Source organism: Triturus cristatus, chromosome 4_2, assembly GCF_964204655.1.
Source record: "Triturus cristatus chromosome 4_2, aTriCri1.1, whole genome shotgun sequence".
Taxonomy (NCBI): Eukaryota; Metazoa; Chordata; class Amphibia; order Caudata; family Salamandridae; genus Triturus; species Triturus cristatus.
In genome coordinates, this window is record NC_140586.1 from 468907656 (window position 1) to 468927257 (window position 19602).

Consider the following 19602-nt stretch of genomic DNA (forward strand, 5'->3'; position numbering starts at 1 on the left):
CTTAGGGGACAGTCCTATATTTTTGCCAGAGATTCTGGTGCCTAAACTACTAATCTGAAGGGAAAGGGTTTTTGGTGCCTGACCCACCACTAATCAATCAGATGTGTGCACTAAGACAGTCAAAAATTCTCTAGACAGGTGCCCTGTTTTTAAATGTTCGATGTTGTTTATATCAGTAAACACTGGTAACACCTAAGCACTCTTGCATACCACTGGACGTGTACTTGCACTGCTTATTAGCATATTTAACACTGAAAAAGCAATCATTATTTTATAGGAGAAAAGTAAGCCTGCACTATGTATGGAATGGTAGGCAGACGTTTCAAATGTCCATCCCAATGTCCAAAACAGGCAAACAAACTTACAGGCATAACATATTTATTTTAACCGCAGTTTAATTTACTTAAAAAACAAAATGACGTGGGAACCAGATTTCAACAACAGCATTTTATTTGCTTATAATCTATCAAGGATATCGATATTTTGCTACAAAACTGAATGCACAAAACCTTCCATTCCAATTGCATAACAACATCAAAACTTTTAAATGTTTTTGCAGTTCTGGACGTGCAAGGAAAAGTAATGAACAAAATGTAAATTGATATGAGTAATGGTATGACGTGTAGAAGGGGCTTCTTTCAGTGATCACATCAATTTGACATCTTTGCTCTTGTTGTTCTCCTCCTTTTCAACAGGTATATCATCAAAATAGAGAACTGCCATACGCAAAAGTTGCTGCACAGCATTAAGTATCAGGATGTCAGTTTCGTCATCAAGTTCCAACTCGTAGGAGTAATTTCGAACAGGCAAAACACAGGAAATAGGAATTCCAAGGCGAGCTGCAGCTGTATGTATCTGTAGGAAATGACGACATTGTTTCAAACAAATTAACAATCTTCAAATCTGTGACATCAAGTGAATAAAAACTTTTCTAGGTAAAAGACACATTTTTATCCAATAAAATCTTAGGGGACAGTCCTATATTTTTGCCAGAGATTCTGGTGCCTAAACTACTAATCTGAAGGGAAAGGGTTTTTGGTGCCTGACCCACCACTAATCAATCAGATGTGTGCACTAAGACAGTCAAAAATTCTCTAGACAGGTGCCCTGTTTTTAAATGTTCGATGTTGTTTATATCAGTAAACACTGGTAACACCTAAGCACTCTTGCATACCACTGGACGTGTACTTGCACTGCTTATTAGCATATTTAACACTGAAAAAGCAATCATTATTTTATAGGAGAAAAGTAAGCCTGCACTATGTATGGAATGGTAGGCAGACGTTTCAAATGTCCATCCCAATGTCCAAAACAGGCAAACAAACTTACAGGCATAACATATTTATTTTAACCGCAGTTTAATTTACTTAAAAAACAAAATGACGTGGGAACCAGATTTCAACAACAGCATTTTATTTGCTTATAATCTATCAAGGATATCGATATTTTGCTACAAAACTGAATGCACAAAACCTTCCATTCCAATTGCATAACAACATCAAAACTTTTAAATGTTTTCGCAGTTCTGGACGTGCAAGGAAAAGTAATGAACAAAATGTAAATTGATATGAGTAATGGTATGACGTGTAGGAGGGGCTTCTTTCAGTGATCACAGCAATTTGACATCTTTGCTCTTGTTGTTCTCCTCCTTTTCAACAGGTATATCATCAAAATAGAGATCTGCCATACGCAAAAGTTGCTGCACAGCATTAAGTATCAGGATGTCAGTTTCGTCATCAAGTTCCAACTCGTAGGAGTAATTTCGAACAGGCAAAACACAGGAAATAGGAATTCCAAGGCGAGCTGCAGCTGTATGTATCTGTAGGAAATGACGACATTGTTTCAAACAAATTAACAATCTTCAAATCTGTGACATCAAGTGAATAAAAACTTTTCTAGGTAAAAGACACATTTTAAAAAAGTCACTGAATAGAAGACTGAAAAAAATATAGAGCCAAAATAACTTCATTATTTACAAATCTGCACTTGCGCAAAAGAGGGGAGGGAAAAGACATTTAAAGCATGTAACAATTTGCAAACAAATGTGCTGCACAGGGCGCAATTCGTAAAAAAGGAAGTGGGGGAACTAACCAAGTTAGACGGTATGCAAGTGACATCTTGGCACATGGTATCACAGGAAGTGGCATCACAGAAACGACATAATATCTTAAGACCTCATACATATGTTTGGCAGATCTATCATGAATACATTTGAGTGCATTACAATATTTAGCAAAAGAAACTTTGCATCGGAGTTTTGCCAGAAACTGATGCAAATCCAATGGAAAATGTGGGGCTCAATTTATACATTTTTTTAAAACAATCTCTGCTACAAAGAAATTGGCAACAAGGAGAAACGTGGCCCAGTAAATCTCTGGGAATAACAATAATGGTAGCATAACACAGGAGGTTAATGCACTTGCTGGAGAGATCTGTGTTCTGTTTAGTTCCAGTTTTGAATTAAAGTAGCATACGTCTCCTGCAAAGTACCTCCTGTGACAGGCAGACGACAGATTTTTATTTTATGTAGAAGTGTAAGTGGGTTACTGCTTTAACACAGAGCTCCATTGTTACGTGCTGTTCATAAATTGTAATCCTAATATAGCACAGTGCGCTATGAAGGACATGTGACTCGGACTCTTTGTAACTCTTCACTGTCTCATGTATCATCCTGTACATGTTGGGGAACAACCTTTACAACGCAACTTTTACAACGCACTACCATTACAACGCATTTTTTACAACGCATAATCCATTACAACGCATGACATTACAACGCATGACACTACAACGCATTTTTAAAAACTACCTTTACAACGCATTCCATTACAACGCATACTACCATTACAACGCATACCATTACAACGCATAATATTACACTATACTATCCAACAATTACCCTACTGATGCACCCCCTGGAGTTAGAATAGTAATTTTTACCCCTATACTATCCAACACTTACCCTACTGATGCACCCCCTGGAGTTAGAATAGTAATTTTTACCCCTATACTATCCAACACTTACCCTACTGATGCACCCCCTGGAGTTAGAATAGTAATTTTTACCCCTATACTATCCAACACTTACCCTACTGATGCACCCCCTGGAGTTAGAATAGTAATTTTTACCCCTATACTATCCAACACTTACCCTACTGATGCACCCCCTGGAGTTAGAATAGTAATTTTTACCCCTATACTATCCAACACTTACCCTACTGATGCACCCCCTGGAGTTAGAATAGTAATTTTTACCCCTATACTATCCAACACTTACCCTACTGATGCACCCCCTGGAGTTAGAATAGTAATTTTTACCCCTATACTATCCAACACTTACCCTACTGATGCACCCCCTGGAGTTAGAATAGTAATTTTTACCCCTATACTATCCAACACTTAGCCTACTGATGCACCCCCTGGAGTTAGAATAGTAATTTTGACCCCTATACTATCCAACACTTACCCTACTGATGCACCCCCTGGAGTTAGAATAGTAATTTTTACCCCTATACTATCCAACACTTACCCTACTGTTGCACCCCCTGGAGTTAGAATAGTAATTTTTACCCCTACACTATCCAACACTTACCCTACTGTTGCACCCCCTGGAGTTAGAATAGTAATTTTTACCCCTACACTATCCAACACTTACCCTACTGTTGCACCCCCTGGAGTTAGAATAGTAATTTTTACCCCTATACTATCTAATACTTACCTTAAATGTAATTTAATATTATGCGTTGTAATGGTATGCGTTGTAAAGGTAGTATGCGTTGTAATGGTAATGCGTTGTAAAGGTATTTTTTAAAAATGCGTTGTAGTGTCATGCGTTGTAATGTCATGCGTTGTAATGGATTATGCGTTGTAAAAAATGCGTTGTAAGTGCATGCGTTGTAAAAGTGTGCGTTGTAACGTCATACATCCGTACATGTTAATGCATAATGTGTTTGTGTGATGTAAAGCGCTCTAACACCCTGAATCGGAATGAGTAGCGCTATAAAAGGAAGACAACAAAATAGTGGTATTTAAGTTATTTGTGTAAATACACAACACATTTGACATTCTTACAGTGCATGTATATGTCTTATATACTGGGACTGAATACATTAAAAAGCATGCCTCTCTTAAGTACCTAGGAAGTAATAAGCTGTGTGCCTTTGTTTCCCGTCCCTTGCATATGCAGCTAGGTGTGAGGATCAGGATAGCTCTCAGAGAGGATACTCAATTAAAAGGAAGCTTAATGGCTCCTTAACATTCCCCTTTGTTTTGTGCCCAGCTGGGATTTAAAATAACAAAGCCTCTTGCCTGCACGTTGCTGCTGCTCAGAATGAAAGCAGACAATGTGCTGATGCTGCTGAATGTGTTCACAGGACGACTTCAGCAAGTTTCTGTGGGGCCCAACTACTGGGCTGGGGAGACTGCATCCACCCTGCGAAAAAAAAAACCTCAACGTGTCCCCTGGTGCTTTGCATGCACAATCTGAATTGTGCAAACACATGTAGAACGACAGCAAAATGTATGATATTCGGGGCCAGATGTATGACCATTCCATTTTGCGAGTCGCAAATTGCGACCTTTTGCAACTCGCAAAATGGAATGACCAATAGTGTCTCAGACACTGTGGGACCACTGCCTGCTCTTAAAAAATATTTTTGCATCCATTCACAAATGCAAAGTGGTCCCCTGGGGACCCCTTCCAGTTTGTGAGTGGCTTTCCACCTACTTGAAGCGGGTCGTAAACTGCAAATGTTTTGCAACCGTAAAACAATGGTACATACCATTCTGACTCTATTAAGAACGGAAGCCCTTCGCATGCCCCTTACTAATAGCGATTTGCAAACACTTTTGCGAGTCATCGACTCACCAAATAGCGTTTGTATATAACACTCTTTTTTGGGGTCGCAAACGTGCCGATTTCCCGTTTGTGAAACGCAAAAAATGGGCGTGCATCAAGCCCTTGGTTTGGCCAAAGGTCACAGCCCACAAAGAGGGATGAACTATGAACGAACTGACCTCCTCTCAGATTCTGATCTATACAAATCCCAAACCGCTACAGTAATTTCTTTGGGGAAGGCGGATTGCAGACAAGTGATAAATATGCAACTTTCCCACCATGAATTGAATTTTTAACCATAAGTTATGAGTTAAACTAATTACATTAATAATGTAGCATGGAGGGCTTATTACCACCTTCACTGCTTCCAAGTAACTGTAAATATCGGGAAGGAATATGCTACTTACCAGTATGCATCTGTTCTTGGCATGTAGAGCTGCAGATCTACACACCTGTGCATAGATCGCCATCTGGTGTTGGGCCCGGATGTTTGCAGTTTGTTTTTCCTCTTGGAAAGTCTTTGGAAGTCACGAGTTCGGTGATTCCTCCCTTGGATCGTATTGTGCATGGGCTTCGGCTCCATCCTCAGATTGTTTTTTGTCAGCAGGGAGAGATGGAGCGTAGTAATAGCAGTGAAGATGCCCATGTGTGTGTTATCTAAATAAGATAAGCTGGAACAGATGCAGGTAGCCGGGGAGGCGGGTGGGCGTGTGTAGATCTGCAGCTCTACATGCCAAGAACAGATGCATACTGGTAAGTAGCATATTCCGTTCGAGGCATATGAGCTGCAGATTACACACTTGTGCATAGATTATATAGCAGTACCCACCATTAGCGGCGACCACCCGTATCTGTTGCAGTGGTTTGAAATAATGTTTTGAGTACAGCCTGGCCCACACTAGCTTGTTGCTTAGTTTGCACATCTACACAATAGTGTTTGGTGAAAGTGTGCGGTGTTGACCATGTAGCTGCTTTGCAGATATCATCTAATGGGATGTTCCCTAGAAAAGCCATTGAAGCCCCTATTTTACGTGTAGAGTGGGCTTTAGGGGGAACGGATAACGTTCGTTTTGGTTTATGGTAGCAAATTTGAATACATTTGACAATCCACCTAGCTATCCCCGAATTCGATGTAGTAGAGTAAGGCTCGTTTGACATCTAGTGTGTGAAGAGCTCTTTCTGCAACAGTTTGTGGTTGCGAGAAAAATACTGGTAGTTCTACAGATTGGTTTAGGTGAAAAGGAGAAATCACTTTGGGGAGGAATTTTGGGTTGGTACGGAGAACCACCTTATTAAGGTGCATTTGCAGAAAAGGTTCTTGAATAGTAAATGCTTGTATCTCACTGACCCTTCTGAGGGAAGTGATGGCTACAAGAAAAGTGGTTTTCCATGTTAGGAATTGAAGTTTACATTTGTGTAGGGGTTCAAAAGGAGGTCTCATTAGTCTGGTGGGAACAATATTTAGGTTTCACACAGGTGAGGGTGGCACTCTGGGGGGAATTATTCTTTTAAGGCCTTCCATGAAGGCTTTAATGGCAGGTACTCGAAAGAGTGAGAGATGTTGCCTGTTTTGTAGGTAAGCTGCTATGGCTGCGAGGTGTAGTCGAATGGACGTATAGGCTAGATTGCACCTTTGTAGGTGGAGTAAGTAGCCTATGATGTGTTGAATGGACACATCTAGTGGATTGATGGTGTTGTTATGACAATAGATAACAAAACGTTTCCACTTGGCGGCGTAGCACGCTCTAGTGGTAGGGCGCCTAGCTTCTTTGATGACGTTCATACAGTCAGGAGGAAGATTAAGGTACCCGAATTCTAGGATTTCAGGAGCTGGGTCCGGGTGTCTGATCTCTCCATGGTTCTTGGTTAAGAGGTGTGGAGAGAGGCGTAATTTTTGATGTGGTACTACCGATAGTACCAGTAGTGTGGTGTACCACGGTTGTCTGGCCCAAGTTGGCGCTACTAATATTAGTGTGAGGGAGTGCTGTTGTAGTTTGCGCACTACTAATGGAATTAGTGGGAGAGGCGGAAAAGCGTACGCAAATCTGCCTGACCAGTTCATCCATATCGCATTGCCTTTGGACAATGGATGTGGGTATCTGGCGGCAAAGCTTGGGCATTTTTTGTTTTCGTGGGTGGCGAAGAGGTCTATCTGTGGATGCCCCCACATTTGAAAGTATGGGTGAAGAACTTGCGGGTGAAGTTCCTACTCGTGGAGTTGTTGTGTTTGTCTGCTGAGTAGATCTGCTATGGTGTTTTGTACACCTGGGACATGCTGGGCTAGGAGAAAGATTTTACAGGGTATGGCCCATCTCCATATGCTTTGTGCTAATTGAGAGAGCTGTGGAGAGTGTGTCCCGCCTTGTTTTTGAATATAATACATGGCTGTCATGTTGTCTGTGCGGATTAGGACTGCTTTGCCCAAAATTTGTGTCTGAAAGGATTTTAGGGCTAGGAAGATCGCTAGTAACTCCAGATGATTGATATGGAGTAGCTTCTGTTGAGGTGACCACTTGCCTTGCACGGTGAGATGTAATAGATGAGCTCCCCAGCTGGAGAGCGATGCGTCTGTTGTTAGTACTATCTGTGGAACCGGGTCCAGGAACGGTCGACCTTTGGAAAGGTTTGTGGTAGTCCACCACTGCAGAGAGCGATGGGTACGACTGTCTACCAACACCAGATCTGTTAATTGACCCTGGGCCTGGTTTCATTGGTGCGCTAAGCACTCTTGGAGAGGACGCATCTGGAGTCTTGCGTGAGGTACTATGAAGATACAAGAGGCCATCATCCCTATTAGTTGCATGAACACCCGAGCTGGAAGGGGGTGTTGTGCTATGAATTTTGCGCGCAGAGCCTGGATGCTTGCAATCCTGGCAGGATTCGGATAGGCAAGCGCTTTTGAGGTGTCTATAGTGGCACCTAGATATTGTTTTATGTGGGATGGGTGGAGATGGGACTTTTTGTGGTTTACCGTAAGCCCAGCTGATGAAGTAGCTGGATGGTGGTGTGTGTGTGTTGTACACACTGATTGCATGAACTGGCTTTTATTAGCCAGTCGTCTAGGTAAGGGAAGACGTGAATGTGTTGTCTTCGCAGATGTGCTGCCACCACTGCTAGGCACTTGGTGAATACTCGTGGTGCGGTTGTGACTCCGAACTGGAGCACTTTGAATTGGTAGTGGTGGCCGTCCACTACAAATCTGAGGTACTTCCTGTGGGCCTTGTGCACTGGAATGTGGAAGTAAGCATCTTTTAGGTCCAAAGTGGTGAGGAAGTCGTTTTGGGAAAGTAGCGGAAGTACCTGCTGAAGCGTTACCATATGAAAGTGGTCTGAGTGTATGTATGTGTTTAGGGGCCGAAGGTCTAGGAGTTTCATCCCTTTTTGGTATGAGAAAATACAGGGAGTAGACCCCCATATTTTGTTGGTTGGTTGGAACATGTTCTATTGCCTCCTCGTCTAAGAGGGAGATTACCTCCTGCTTGAGTAGCTGTAGATGTTCTGGTGACATCGGGCGTTGTCTGAGTGGAATGTTTGGGGGGGTAGGTGTTAGTTCTAGGCAGTAACCTGACCGAATTATTTGTGTTACCCATTTGTCTGAGATGATGGTAGTCCAGACCGAAAGGAAATGTTGGAGTCTGCCCCCGACCAGAGTGTGATGGTCTGGGGGAAGTGGAGGGAAGTCATTGGGGAGGCACGTATTTGTTTTGCCTCTGCCTTTATTATTGTTGCCCATGTAGCCGCCTCTTTGGTAACCCCTTGTAAACGTGGACTGAGTAGGGGATTTGTGTGCAGTGGAAGCGGAGTCTGAGGAGTAGCCTCTGGATGTGCTCCGAAAGGAAGAGCGGCGAAAGGAGCGTCTGGGAGGGTGAGATTGTAGGGCTCCCATGGATTTTGCCGTGTCCGTGTCCTTTTTCATTTTCTCCAGGGCGTCATCCACTTTGGGCCCAAACAGATGTTCCCGGTCAAAGGGATGGTTGAGGATGGAGGCTTGTACCTCCGGTTTAAAACCTGATATCCTTAGCCAGGCATGGCGACGGAGGAGGACGCTAGTGTTGATAGCCCTAGAGACTGTGTCTGCTGCATCTAAGGCACAACGTATGGAGGTATTAGTAATGGTTTTGCCCTCCTGAATGAGTTTGTTGGCCCTAGCTTTATATTTATCAGGGAGATGGTGCATTATGGCTTCCAATTCGTTATAATGGGCCCTGTCGTATCTGGCGAGTAGCGCCTGTGTATTGGCGATACGCCATATGTTGGCAGCTTGGGATGCAGCACGCTTGCCTGATGCATCCAAGAGTTTAGACTCTTTGTCAGGTGGTGGAGCTTCGCCTGATGCCTGGGAGTTGGCCATTTTACGTGCGGTGGAGACTACTAGAGAATCTAGTGGCGCAGGCCCTCTAATGTTGGAGGGATCTGTAGGGGCAGATTTATATTTCTTCTCAATGCGCGGGTTAATTACCCTGGCTCTGACTGGGTCCTTAAAGACCTCTGGCGCATGCTTTATAACTCCTTTGAGCATAGGCAATATGGAGGTGGCCCTATGTGTGGTGTCGAATGTATTGAGGAGGAAATCCTCCTCCACGGGGTCGGTATGTAGATCTACCCCGTGATAGTGTGCCGCCCTTTGCAATAGGTGGTTGAACCCCAATGAGTCTTCTGGTGGAGAAGGTCTGGAAGGGTAAAGATCGTCCTGTGGGACGTTAGGGACATCAGGGATATTGTAATCGTCCCATGGGTATGGGGATCCTGTGGGGGTTGGGTCTCCTGTAGGTAGATCTTGGGGTGCATCCCCTATGTCGTCATATGGATCCCCCTGATCATCATCATCCGGAGATGGAGTTGGGGAATGATGAGGTGGGGGTGGAGAGGGCGGAGGAGGAGAAGGTGGAGGCGGTGGAGGAGGTGGGGAAGGTAGTCTGAAAGGGGAGGTAGCAGAGTCCTTCCTCTTTGGAGGTGGAGGCGGAGCCCGTTTCTCCAATTGTCTCTTTTTGATAGAGAGCATTAAATGTCCAGTTTTGGGATCCTTGGTTAATGTTTTTTGTAAGGGATCCGGTGTAAAAAGTTCTGGTGAGGGTGGTTGGTCCGTCGGCGCCGAAGGCGTCGGGGCCGTTGGTTTCTTATGTTTTTCTGTGCCGGTTCGTTGTTTGGAACCATGCTTAGGAAACTCCGGTTGTTTGGTAGGCGCCGAGATGGGTTTCGGCTTCGAAGTGTCTGTGCCGGTGGCTTTGTGTGCTTTGGTCGGGACCGAAGATGATGTTGGTACTGAAGAGCTGGGTTTGGACCCCGAGTGTTTCGGTGCGGGGCTCGGTGTCGAGATGGAGGCCGGTTTCTTCTTCGGTGCCGAAGAGTGTTTATCGGCACCGATGGTGGGCTGGCTCGAGCCCGAGCCACCGGAAGGTTTACTTGGCTTCTTTACTGGGCCCGAAGGTGCGGTGTGTGAAGCAGTGTCTCTGGTCTTGCCTAGGCCCGGAGGCGAAGGCGTGACCGAAGCCTTTTTCGGTGTCGGTGAGGTTTTGGGGGGGGGTAGATTAGTACTCACGACCCTCTGTGCCAGAGTGATGTCCTCCACATCTGAGTCGTCAGCTTCGGAGGCACTGACGAGTCCCTCGTCGGTGTGAGGCTGTTCTGGAGTGTCGACGCCTTCTCCGAAGATGTCGTCCGGAATCGTTGTCGAGGAGTGTGCCATGGTTCTTCTGGCTCTTCGGTCTCAAATAGTCTTTTTGGACCGGAAGGACTTGCACGCCGGACAGTCTCGAGCCTCATGTTCAGGGGAGAGGCAAAGATTGCATACCTCGTGGAGATAGGTGTGGGGAAATTTGGACCCATATCGAGGGCACTTTTTAAATGGAGTCCTTTCCATTAGCCAGGACCGGAGCTTGGGTAGGCCCGAAGGCTGCCGTCGATGACTGGAACCGAAGGTCTGTGCCGATGAGAAGTCGCGTCGAGTGGGGAGATCGCGTTCGAAACAATACTGCGAATTGGGGTGAGGATTACGCGTCGATGGTCGAACTGAAAGCTGTTCGGAACCGGAGCGCGAAGATCAGATCCGAGCCCGATGGCGGAAAAAAACAATCTGAGGATGGAGCCGAAGCCCATGCGCAATACGATCCAAGGGAGGAGTCACCGAACTTGTGACTTTCAAAGACTTTCCAAGAGGAAAAACAAACTGCAAACATCCGGGCCCAACACCAGATGGCGATCTATGCACAAGTGTGTAATCTGCAGCTCATATGCCTCGAACATACTATTACTCCATGCAATATTTTATTTCAACATATTAACCTCTGAAGATTGGAAAAGATGACCTGGCCCTGTCAGAAACTCTGTAAGCAGTACAGAATCTGCAGTTGAACAGCCTGCTTGACCCAGGTCAGGCGCACAACTACCACTGGGCTGAGAGGGCTTTGCATGCCGCTTGAAGCAACCCCCCCGCCCAACCCAACCCCACCCCACAATTTGAACATGTCCTGGGACTATATTCAATGTGCTATAGGTCTCAAGTTGTACCCTAACCTACTACGAGGCCCAATTAGACCAAAACTGATTTAGGGTTACTTGTGTTCCAATTCATATGTTCCTGGCCGGGTAGTTTTGCCTAGACTATTCCTATTTCAGCAGGACAAACACCAATATGCATATTTCTTGTTCCTGTTTGAGATGGCATCGTGGGCAAAAAACAAAACCAATGGACTGAAACATGGTCCAAACTAATTACAAGTGACTGATATAATTCAAGCTGTAGCAAGTAACCTTACACATTTGTGAAATGAAAAAAAGTTTAAATGAATGTCACTGGAGTTTGCACCCTGGCCTGGCTGGTGCTGGTGGAAATGCTGTGACATCCCAGCCTTTTACATGTTTGGAGGATAAAGTAGGATGAGTTACCAGATAATATGTTTGTTCTCCTATCTTTGATTTTATTCCTCTCAAGTACCTTTCATTTGTAGTGTGAAATATCTAATCACAGAAGTAATCAACGTTCATTGTTAATCATTTTAGCAGGTTATGTCATGGGAGGGTTGGGAGTACCAAAATATTTTAACTCAAGGGTGGCGCTGCATAAAAAGTTTGAAAACCACTGCATTAAAATGTGTGCCGTTTGCCACTTTAAAACGTTCAAATTCTCATGCTTTTGGAAAAGCATTACATATGAGGGAGCCAAGACATCGACAAACTGTGGCCCATGAGTCCCACCAGTCAAAGAGCCATGCAGCCGTTAAAGGATGGTGCCAGGAAACATGGTGGCCATTTAGCGGCAAGCACATCCTCTAGTTGGATGGTTAAGTTTCTGATTTTGTGCAATCTGTGTTTGTTGCAACTACCACTAGCACCTCACCCAAGAGATTCCATTTACCAGGATTTTTTGTAGCAGGCCTTGCAATACAGTTTGTTGAAGGACTGTACGGGAAGGAAGATGGGAGGTCGATGAAGAGAGCAAAAATATTTTTCAGTGGAGAATAAGGTTAGAGGAATGTCAGAAGAGAGACTAGTAAAAGGGACTGTAGTGGAAGATGGAAAGCATGCAAGATGAAAGGATCTGGACAGCGAAAGCATGAGCCTGGCTAAGCAGAGGAGGAGTAAAATCTCTGTGGTAAATCTGAAGGAGGAAGTATTAGTAGGCCTATCGCTAAGGGGAGATGAATATGCGGAGAAGTGGTTGTAGGATGAGAAGCAGAGGAGGGACTCAGGGATGCGGAAGGGCTTGCTGCTCTGGGACAGGAGGATAATGCACTTTGTGGCAGAGAATTTGAGACTGTTTGGTGGAGGATGATAGAGGGAAGAACAGCAGAGATTGCATATTGATGTTCAAAGTCTCCGGAATCCCTCTACTTTTCTACATGGCCAGCATGCCAATATGGAGTACTCAAGAGCAGTCTAGAGAAGGAGGCACTGAAAAAGATTGGGAGAGAAAGAGAGAATGAAAGTAGCCTAAAAATAGAGATCCAGAGAAAGTGACAAAGGCAAAGGGACATTTTAAGTTGATAGGAGATACTGTGAGAAACCAGGACCTGTTTGAAGTGTCCCTCCCACTTCTTGCCTCCATTTTGACTACTAGATGCAAGTCTGCTGATTGTGCCCTGAGCTCTTCTAACCAGGGCCTGTGCTCTGATTAAAAGTACATGGTAATTAGGTGTAAATACAATTGGTACTGACAACCTACCTGTAAGTCCGTAGTATATGGTATGGCATGTAGGTTTAGAGGCCCAGTAGATTTAATGTACTAAAGTGTGCACTACTGTGGTGCCTGCTGTCATTTTAAAAGCCAGCCCTGCAAGCTGAATTTAAATTGAAATTATTTGCAAATTCAACTTTGGAATCAAAGATATTTCCAACGTAGTAACTACCTTATTTTTACATATAAGCCACCCCTAAGGTCTCCCCTAGGTGCCCCAGGTTTAGGGTGTTTTATAAGCAGGGACATTATAAAATATGTTTTATATCCCCTGGGGAAGGAAAACACGACAATTTCATTTTCCTCTGTTGTAGCCCAATGGCTCCATAGGCTAACATGGGAATACTTTAATAAAGTATAACTATTGAAAGAAAGGAGCAAAAAGTATACTTCATAGTATCAAAATGACAGAATAAATCCAACAACCTGCTATTGTTATATTATAACTATCAGAGAAAAGACATTCTAGAACTTTCTTTCTGTAAGCCACAATACAGCCTTCCAGCAGCTCTTCTGATTGGCCAACCTCAGTCAGGCTGAGCCAAGCTGTTTTAATGAGGGGTGAAGTGGCCAGACTAGAGACAAAGGATTTCCGGTGAGAGAATTGCAGACGCATAGGGCAGGATTGGGGTGGAGTAGTCAAACCTGGTCTTTTCAAGGGAGAATGACAACTTAGGGCAGCACAGGCTCACCCCCACATGCTGCACCCCCAGGCCAGACAGGAGCCCCGGTAATTAGAATAGCAGATGGGCTGGAATGGGCGTGTTAGGGAAACAGCCACACCAGTGTATTGGCTTAACCAGATCTAACCCTCCAGGAGAGTTTCTCCATTTTGGATTTAGCAAGAATAGTGCATTCTGGGTCAAGAATATGCCACACAGAGAAAGTGGCCATTCCGGAGGGTTGCCCCTTACACCCCAATGGTCAGGGCTTCCCCTTTGCTTGTAGCGGAGGAACACTAGATAACAATGGGTGAGCTACCTAGCAACTCAGAACGCTGCCTGGGATAATCAAGAGAAGGACTACCCTGCTGGAACCCCTAGTCTGCACCCAAGAGGACAGCACTCATAAGGACTGCACCTGCTGCACACTTTGGAACAACAACCCTAGGGACTTTGCCTTGTTAAAAAACTAATTAAGGAGCGGCTCCCTGAAAGCAATAGGTACAAAAGAGCTACAAGTGATCCCTGCCTGAAAGTACAAAAAGGACTGCCATGCTGGAACCATGGCCTGCACCAAGAGGATGGCACTCTGAATGACAGCACCTACTGCACACTTGGAACTATAGCCCTAGGGTGGAAGGAGTGGACTCCCTGAAAGCAAAAGGTTAAAAGAGCTCCAATTTAATCATTTCCACCAAGAAGAACCCAGTTGGACTCTGTCCAGGGAACTTTAAAGGATTTGGGTAAGTGTATTGTGGGAAACATAGTCCTAGCATCCCAAGGACCATCTCAGAGCTTCTAGACCCTTGCATTGGTGTTTAAGACACTTTGAACTCACAAGATAAACTTCAGGAAGAAGTTACAGAAGTTTGGAGCAAAAAGTTGTAAAATAAACTCCATAAGTAGACCATGTGCATTGTGGGAGCTGTTGTCCCAGACAACAAGAGGCATACCAGAGCATCTGAACCATTAGCTAGTGCTGTGGACCACTTTCCTGCATCTAAAAACACTTCTGGAAGTAAGTGTCAAAGTGTTACATCGTTGGTGGCCTGGACTTTGTCACGGTGCAGCGCAACCTTTTTACCCCTTTGAGAACTATTCGCTTCTTATCGCTAGTTTTACTTTTAATTTAAAAAATCATACACCTGGTTCCCTAGATTGGATATTCATTGTTTTGGTGTCATTTTAATCATGAAAACTTGCTTATTTAATGTATTGGTGTTTTTAAATGCTTCACACACCTTTCTCCTAAGTTGAGCCTGCCTGCTCGTGGCCAGCTACCAAGGGTTGAGCAAGGGAATCATTTATTGAGACCTTGACCTGACCTTTTCTTGTGATTGTGGCCTTATTACTAGTGGTAGGTACCTATGTACCCTTAATAATAAACCACGTTCCAACAGATACTCAGAGAGACACAAAGAGGAAGAGAGAGAAAATATTAGTGGTGCAAAGTAAAGAAACGGTTAACTTGTACATTTAGAAAGAAGGGACTTCACTTTTTGTCACTGTTTACGGATGTTACATTGTTTATTTGTATAGCTTTTTAGGCTGTTATAAGATCATTTAAAAACACAAAGTGGGAGAGAGAAAACATGGGCAAGGCAGAAACAATAAGAAAGGAAACTTGTGGATGAAGCAGGTTTTGCCCAAGACATTTGTATTTCACTGCTTAGGCAACAATGATTTATAGGTAACCAACGTTAGGCATCTTACAACAGTTAGGGAGTGAAGAAAATAATGAGAGGATGCAGTGGGTGGCAGAAGGGAGGATTGGAAGGATGTAGTTTTTTGGGTGACAGTGAGAAGAGTCAGATAGCGAGAGTGCTTTATAAATCATGGTATCCTATTAGTGATGCTAAGGTAGGTCAAAACGTTTTCCATTAAGGCAGGAAACTGCTCAGATGCTCTGCAATATCTAAAGGCTGAACTCTCATGGGCCTCCTCCTAAAAGTAACATTTCACTGTCTGCCCACGACTAAAGATAGAGTAAGTTTTGGAGGAATAACTGAGGTCCTAGAAGGGCAGAGAGTGCATCAAGGTTGGGTATTGGATCTTTTTACAATTGTTTAAGTGGGGTGTGAGCAAATGGATTAGGTTAAGTGGAGGAGCAGTGATCATTGTCACGTTTATCCAAAATTGTTTTCTTAAATGCTCTGAATTTCCAGACATCATTGCTTTTAGAAGCCAGTCTACCATCAGTGCTTAATTTGTGCCGGTGCTTTCCGGTGCTTAGCACCGGCACTTATTTCTCAGGGCCGGGTCTACACTCTCTAATCTACTCTGCACACAATATATATATCGGTAATGTAATAACATGTATGCGTGCTGCTCACTAAGTTGAGAGTAGGGTCCCAGTCTCCCCTGTGAAGTGTTAATATCGTACGTGACTGTGCGCGCATTAAATATTTCAAATGAGATGCTAGCAGCACGGCAGCCCGGCTGCCCGCCTTATTTTGAGGCACGAACTACTGCCAGAAAGTGAAACTGCCTGGATCCCTGCCTCGGCTTAGCGTAGGTCACCGTCCCACGTCACAGGTCACATCCCATGTTGCAATCATTCATTGGTAGCGCACTAGCCTAGTGCACTGCCAATGAGCAATTGCAAAATATAATAGTAGTCTGGCCCAGGTACCTCCTTGGCGAATCATCATGTTAGGGCCCAGAGTCAGACCAATGAGCAGTGTTTTCGTCTGCGGTCCTCCCAGTATACTGCAGCTACAGTATTAATTTATCACCCGACGACTGAAGCAACCATCAATCGTGCAGCAGACATCTCGCACAGATTATTTAAAACTACAAATGCCGTCTCGCAGTCCCAGTAAGTAAGGGCTATTTTTATGCTATTTACGATTTTGTAGCGCAAGGCACACGGCTGCAGTTCTTCCTCCAATGCTGCTGGCTTTGAACTTTTGTGGAAAAATACTTCTTTCTTTAAAGTTAAAAGTCAGCAGCAGTGGAGTAAGAACTGGAGCTGTGGGCCCCGATCTATAAAACGTTAGTTTGCATAATGAGCCAATTCAATGCTTTGTAGATAAATACGGCACTGAACACGGTTACACAGCTGATGGCAGAAAAACAAGACTACCTGAATGTGAATTTTGCCTGGAGTGGCACGTTCTGGTAGTCTTGTTTTTCTGCCATCAACTGTATAGTGTTCAATGCTGTATTTGTTTACAAAGTATTGAAGTGGCTCATTATGCAAAACATCGTTTTATAGTGCAGGGTCCACGACTACAGTTCATCATCCACTGCTGCTGGCTTTTAACTTTAAAGAAATATTTATTTTGCCTCGAGTAACACCAGTAGTGGTTACTGCCAATAACACTTGGTGGGGGGGTGGGAGGGGAATAAATTAATTTAAAAAAATAAATAAAACAACTAAAATAACTTACCTTCAACTGCTGCTGCCGGCCGCCGCCTCAATGCTCCCCTCCCACCCAGTCACGACGCTGCTCTCACATGAGAGCAGCGTTGTGCAGTTGAGCAGTGCATTCTCAAACACTTCACAATTGTATTGATTGACTGCATGCTCTGCAGTAGTGCACGTCCCAATGTCCATTGCAATAGAAACAAATTAAGGGATCAAGAATGTGTGATGCAAAGAACTACAGCTACCACAATGCAATGGAATTGAAGAGCTTCTAACAAGCAGAGCTATCGTAAACATGTTTTACCTCTGCTGAGTCTGCACTAATTTGTGAAATAATCAGATTACGGTTTGTTTAGAATGGGAGTTGTATGGCCCTATCACTTGTGAATAGTGCTTCCTCCGGTATGAGGGGAGGCCTTTTTCAGAGTGCAAGACTCCTCTCTTCTGCGTCTGCATGGGGACAGGTGAAAGTAACTAAATCTTCTCAACTTAGATCCCTGAGGTCGCAGAGACTGCATGTTTTCAGTCAGTTGGATGTTTAGGGACCAGCTATTATTGGAAAGCTGACAAAGAAAGGGAAGCTTTAATGAGCAGTGACCCACCAGAATGAAGTATCTGAAGGCTACAAGCCAGACTGGGCCATAAGGACGGGGAAGTTCCACCTGCCAGGCTCGAGCGTAAGGGGCCACAAATTAGACTAGGACCCAAGGAGGTACAAGCACACTCTGACTGAAGGGGGTTTTACAAGAGAGACTGGAGTGTGATGGGGCAGAAGCCAGACAGCTGTACGAGGGGGTTGCACGCCAAACTGGAGTGTAAGGGAGCCACATGCAAATTTAAGGCATACGTGGGGCAAGGGCCTGATCGTAATGTGAGGTGGTCGTGGGGGCATAGGTCATACTGAGGGTACTGGCCAGGGTAGGGCATGTGGGAGGGGGACACAGGAGGAGCTACCCCTGAGTAGCATGTTCAGGTAGTCTTGTTTTTCTGCCATCAGCACACATTCTCGAAATCTTATAAAGTGAAACTAGAAGTCCCACAACGTAGTGTGCTCTGCTCTTGAAAACCTTGTACTGGCTAAAGGAAGCAGTGGCACATGTTATGGGGCCAATTGACCGTTATTCAGGACAGCTCACCAACCTAGTTGTACCATATGCTGCAAGACAGCCACGGAGTATTCAGGATCTTCCTTTCATGAAGAACTCGTATGCCCGTTAAAAAGAAAATTAATTCTGCTTGTCACCTTTGCTATATTATCGTATTTCAGGACAAAATTTTACCAATTGATGTCAGAAAAACATGCCCACTTGGTGTCTGAGTTGCAGTGAAAATTGAAAACCTGGGATCACTGCTGGCTTCCCTACTTAGCCAATTTGAGTGATCCTAGGCTGCTATTTTCTTTCATTTACTCCCCCTTTTATTCATTGGTGTAAACAAGGAGAGGGGTAAAGCTGAGGGCCTCTATTTCCATTCATACCTCTTCACACCTCTCCCAGGCACAAATTGAGTTGTGACATGAACATATTGTTGCTTAGCTGCAACAATTCCATCTAGAGCAGCATATTACAGCATTTGCTATCTCTCTCTTCTGCTTTATTTTAATAGTTTAGATAAACAAGCAGAGAAAATATATATTTTTGCACTCCCTAGATAGAGAAAAGCTAGAATCTCTTTCTGCATGTTTCCACTTTCTACACGTTCCAAACTACTCCAGCTTTTTTTAAACTGACTTATATTGAAGTGTTTCTAATATCTGTATGCAACACACATCCAGCAGGTTTTTGGTGTGTAAAATTTTGCAGCACTAGAGATTTTATTTGTATTCTTCACGTTTGCAAGCATGCTCACTCTTATCATATAAAAGTGCTACGCACCAAGGTTTTAAGTGGTTTGTGCGAAAGGTGATGGTGTGGCCATGTTTTATATGGCATAAAGACATACACCCTGGTGTACATGTTCGAACTTGTTCCATGTTAATCATTTTAGCCAATTTACTCCAAAATTGTGCTTTAAATGCACCTTTGATTTTATTTTTAAATACATTTCCTCAGGGGTGGTGGGGCCTCGTATCAATATCTTTCTTGAGGAAAGCTCCCTTGCTGAAATTCAGATCGGGTTTTACATCGGGCTTTCAGTGGTGCCAGTTGAGGATGCAGGTGGAGCCAATAGAGTAAGTGGGTGGAGTCAGTGGGTGGAGCAGGGGAAAGTGGGTGTGGCATCCTACAAAAATTTGAGCACCGGGACTTAATATTTTACAAATTAAGCACTGTCTACCATTGTTATATGAAGACATTTTAATGGTTCTATTGAACATTACCCCAAGTCGTCATATGTCATGATCCCTTTTCCCCTCACCAGGTTTCCAATTAAATATACACACCATGCTATGTAAAACATTATGTGAAATGCCACAGACATAATTATTTCTCCATGCACTGTTGATGCGTATTTCTAGAAAGTACTATTATTCAAACCTATCCTGATAATATTCATGTATGTGACACATGCTTAGATACTGGGTCTATGCTGCTATGGACTTCAAATGACTAAAATACTAAAG

The 19602-nt window shown here is 43.9% G+C and overlaps 1 protein-coding gene across 1 annotated transcript in view; it reads right to left on the bottom strand.

Moving 5' to 3' along the window:
- Positions 1–432: 432 nt before the first annotated feature.
- Positions 433–19602, bottom strand: part of LOC146834563 (interferon-induced protein 44-like) — a 509270-nt gene continuing 490100 nt past the window's right edge. Inside the window, exon 8 of the mRNA XM_085601971.1 lies at positions 433–1819. Coding sequence (XP_085458097.1) covers positions 1610–1819 — 210 coding nt within the window. The 3' untranslated portion in view covers positions 433–1609. The remainder of the gene's footprint in view (positions 1820–19602) is intronic.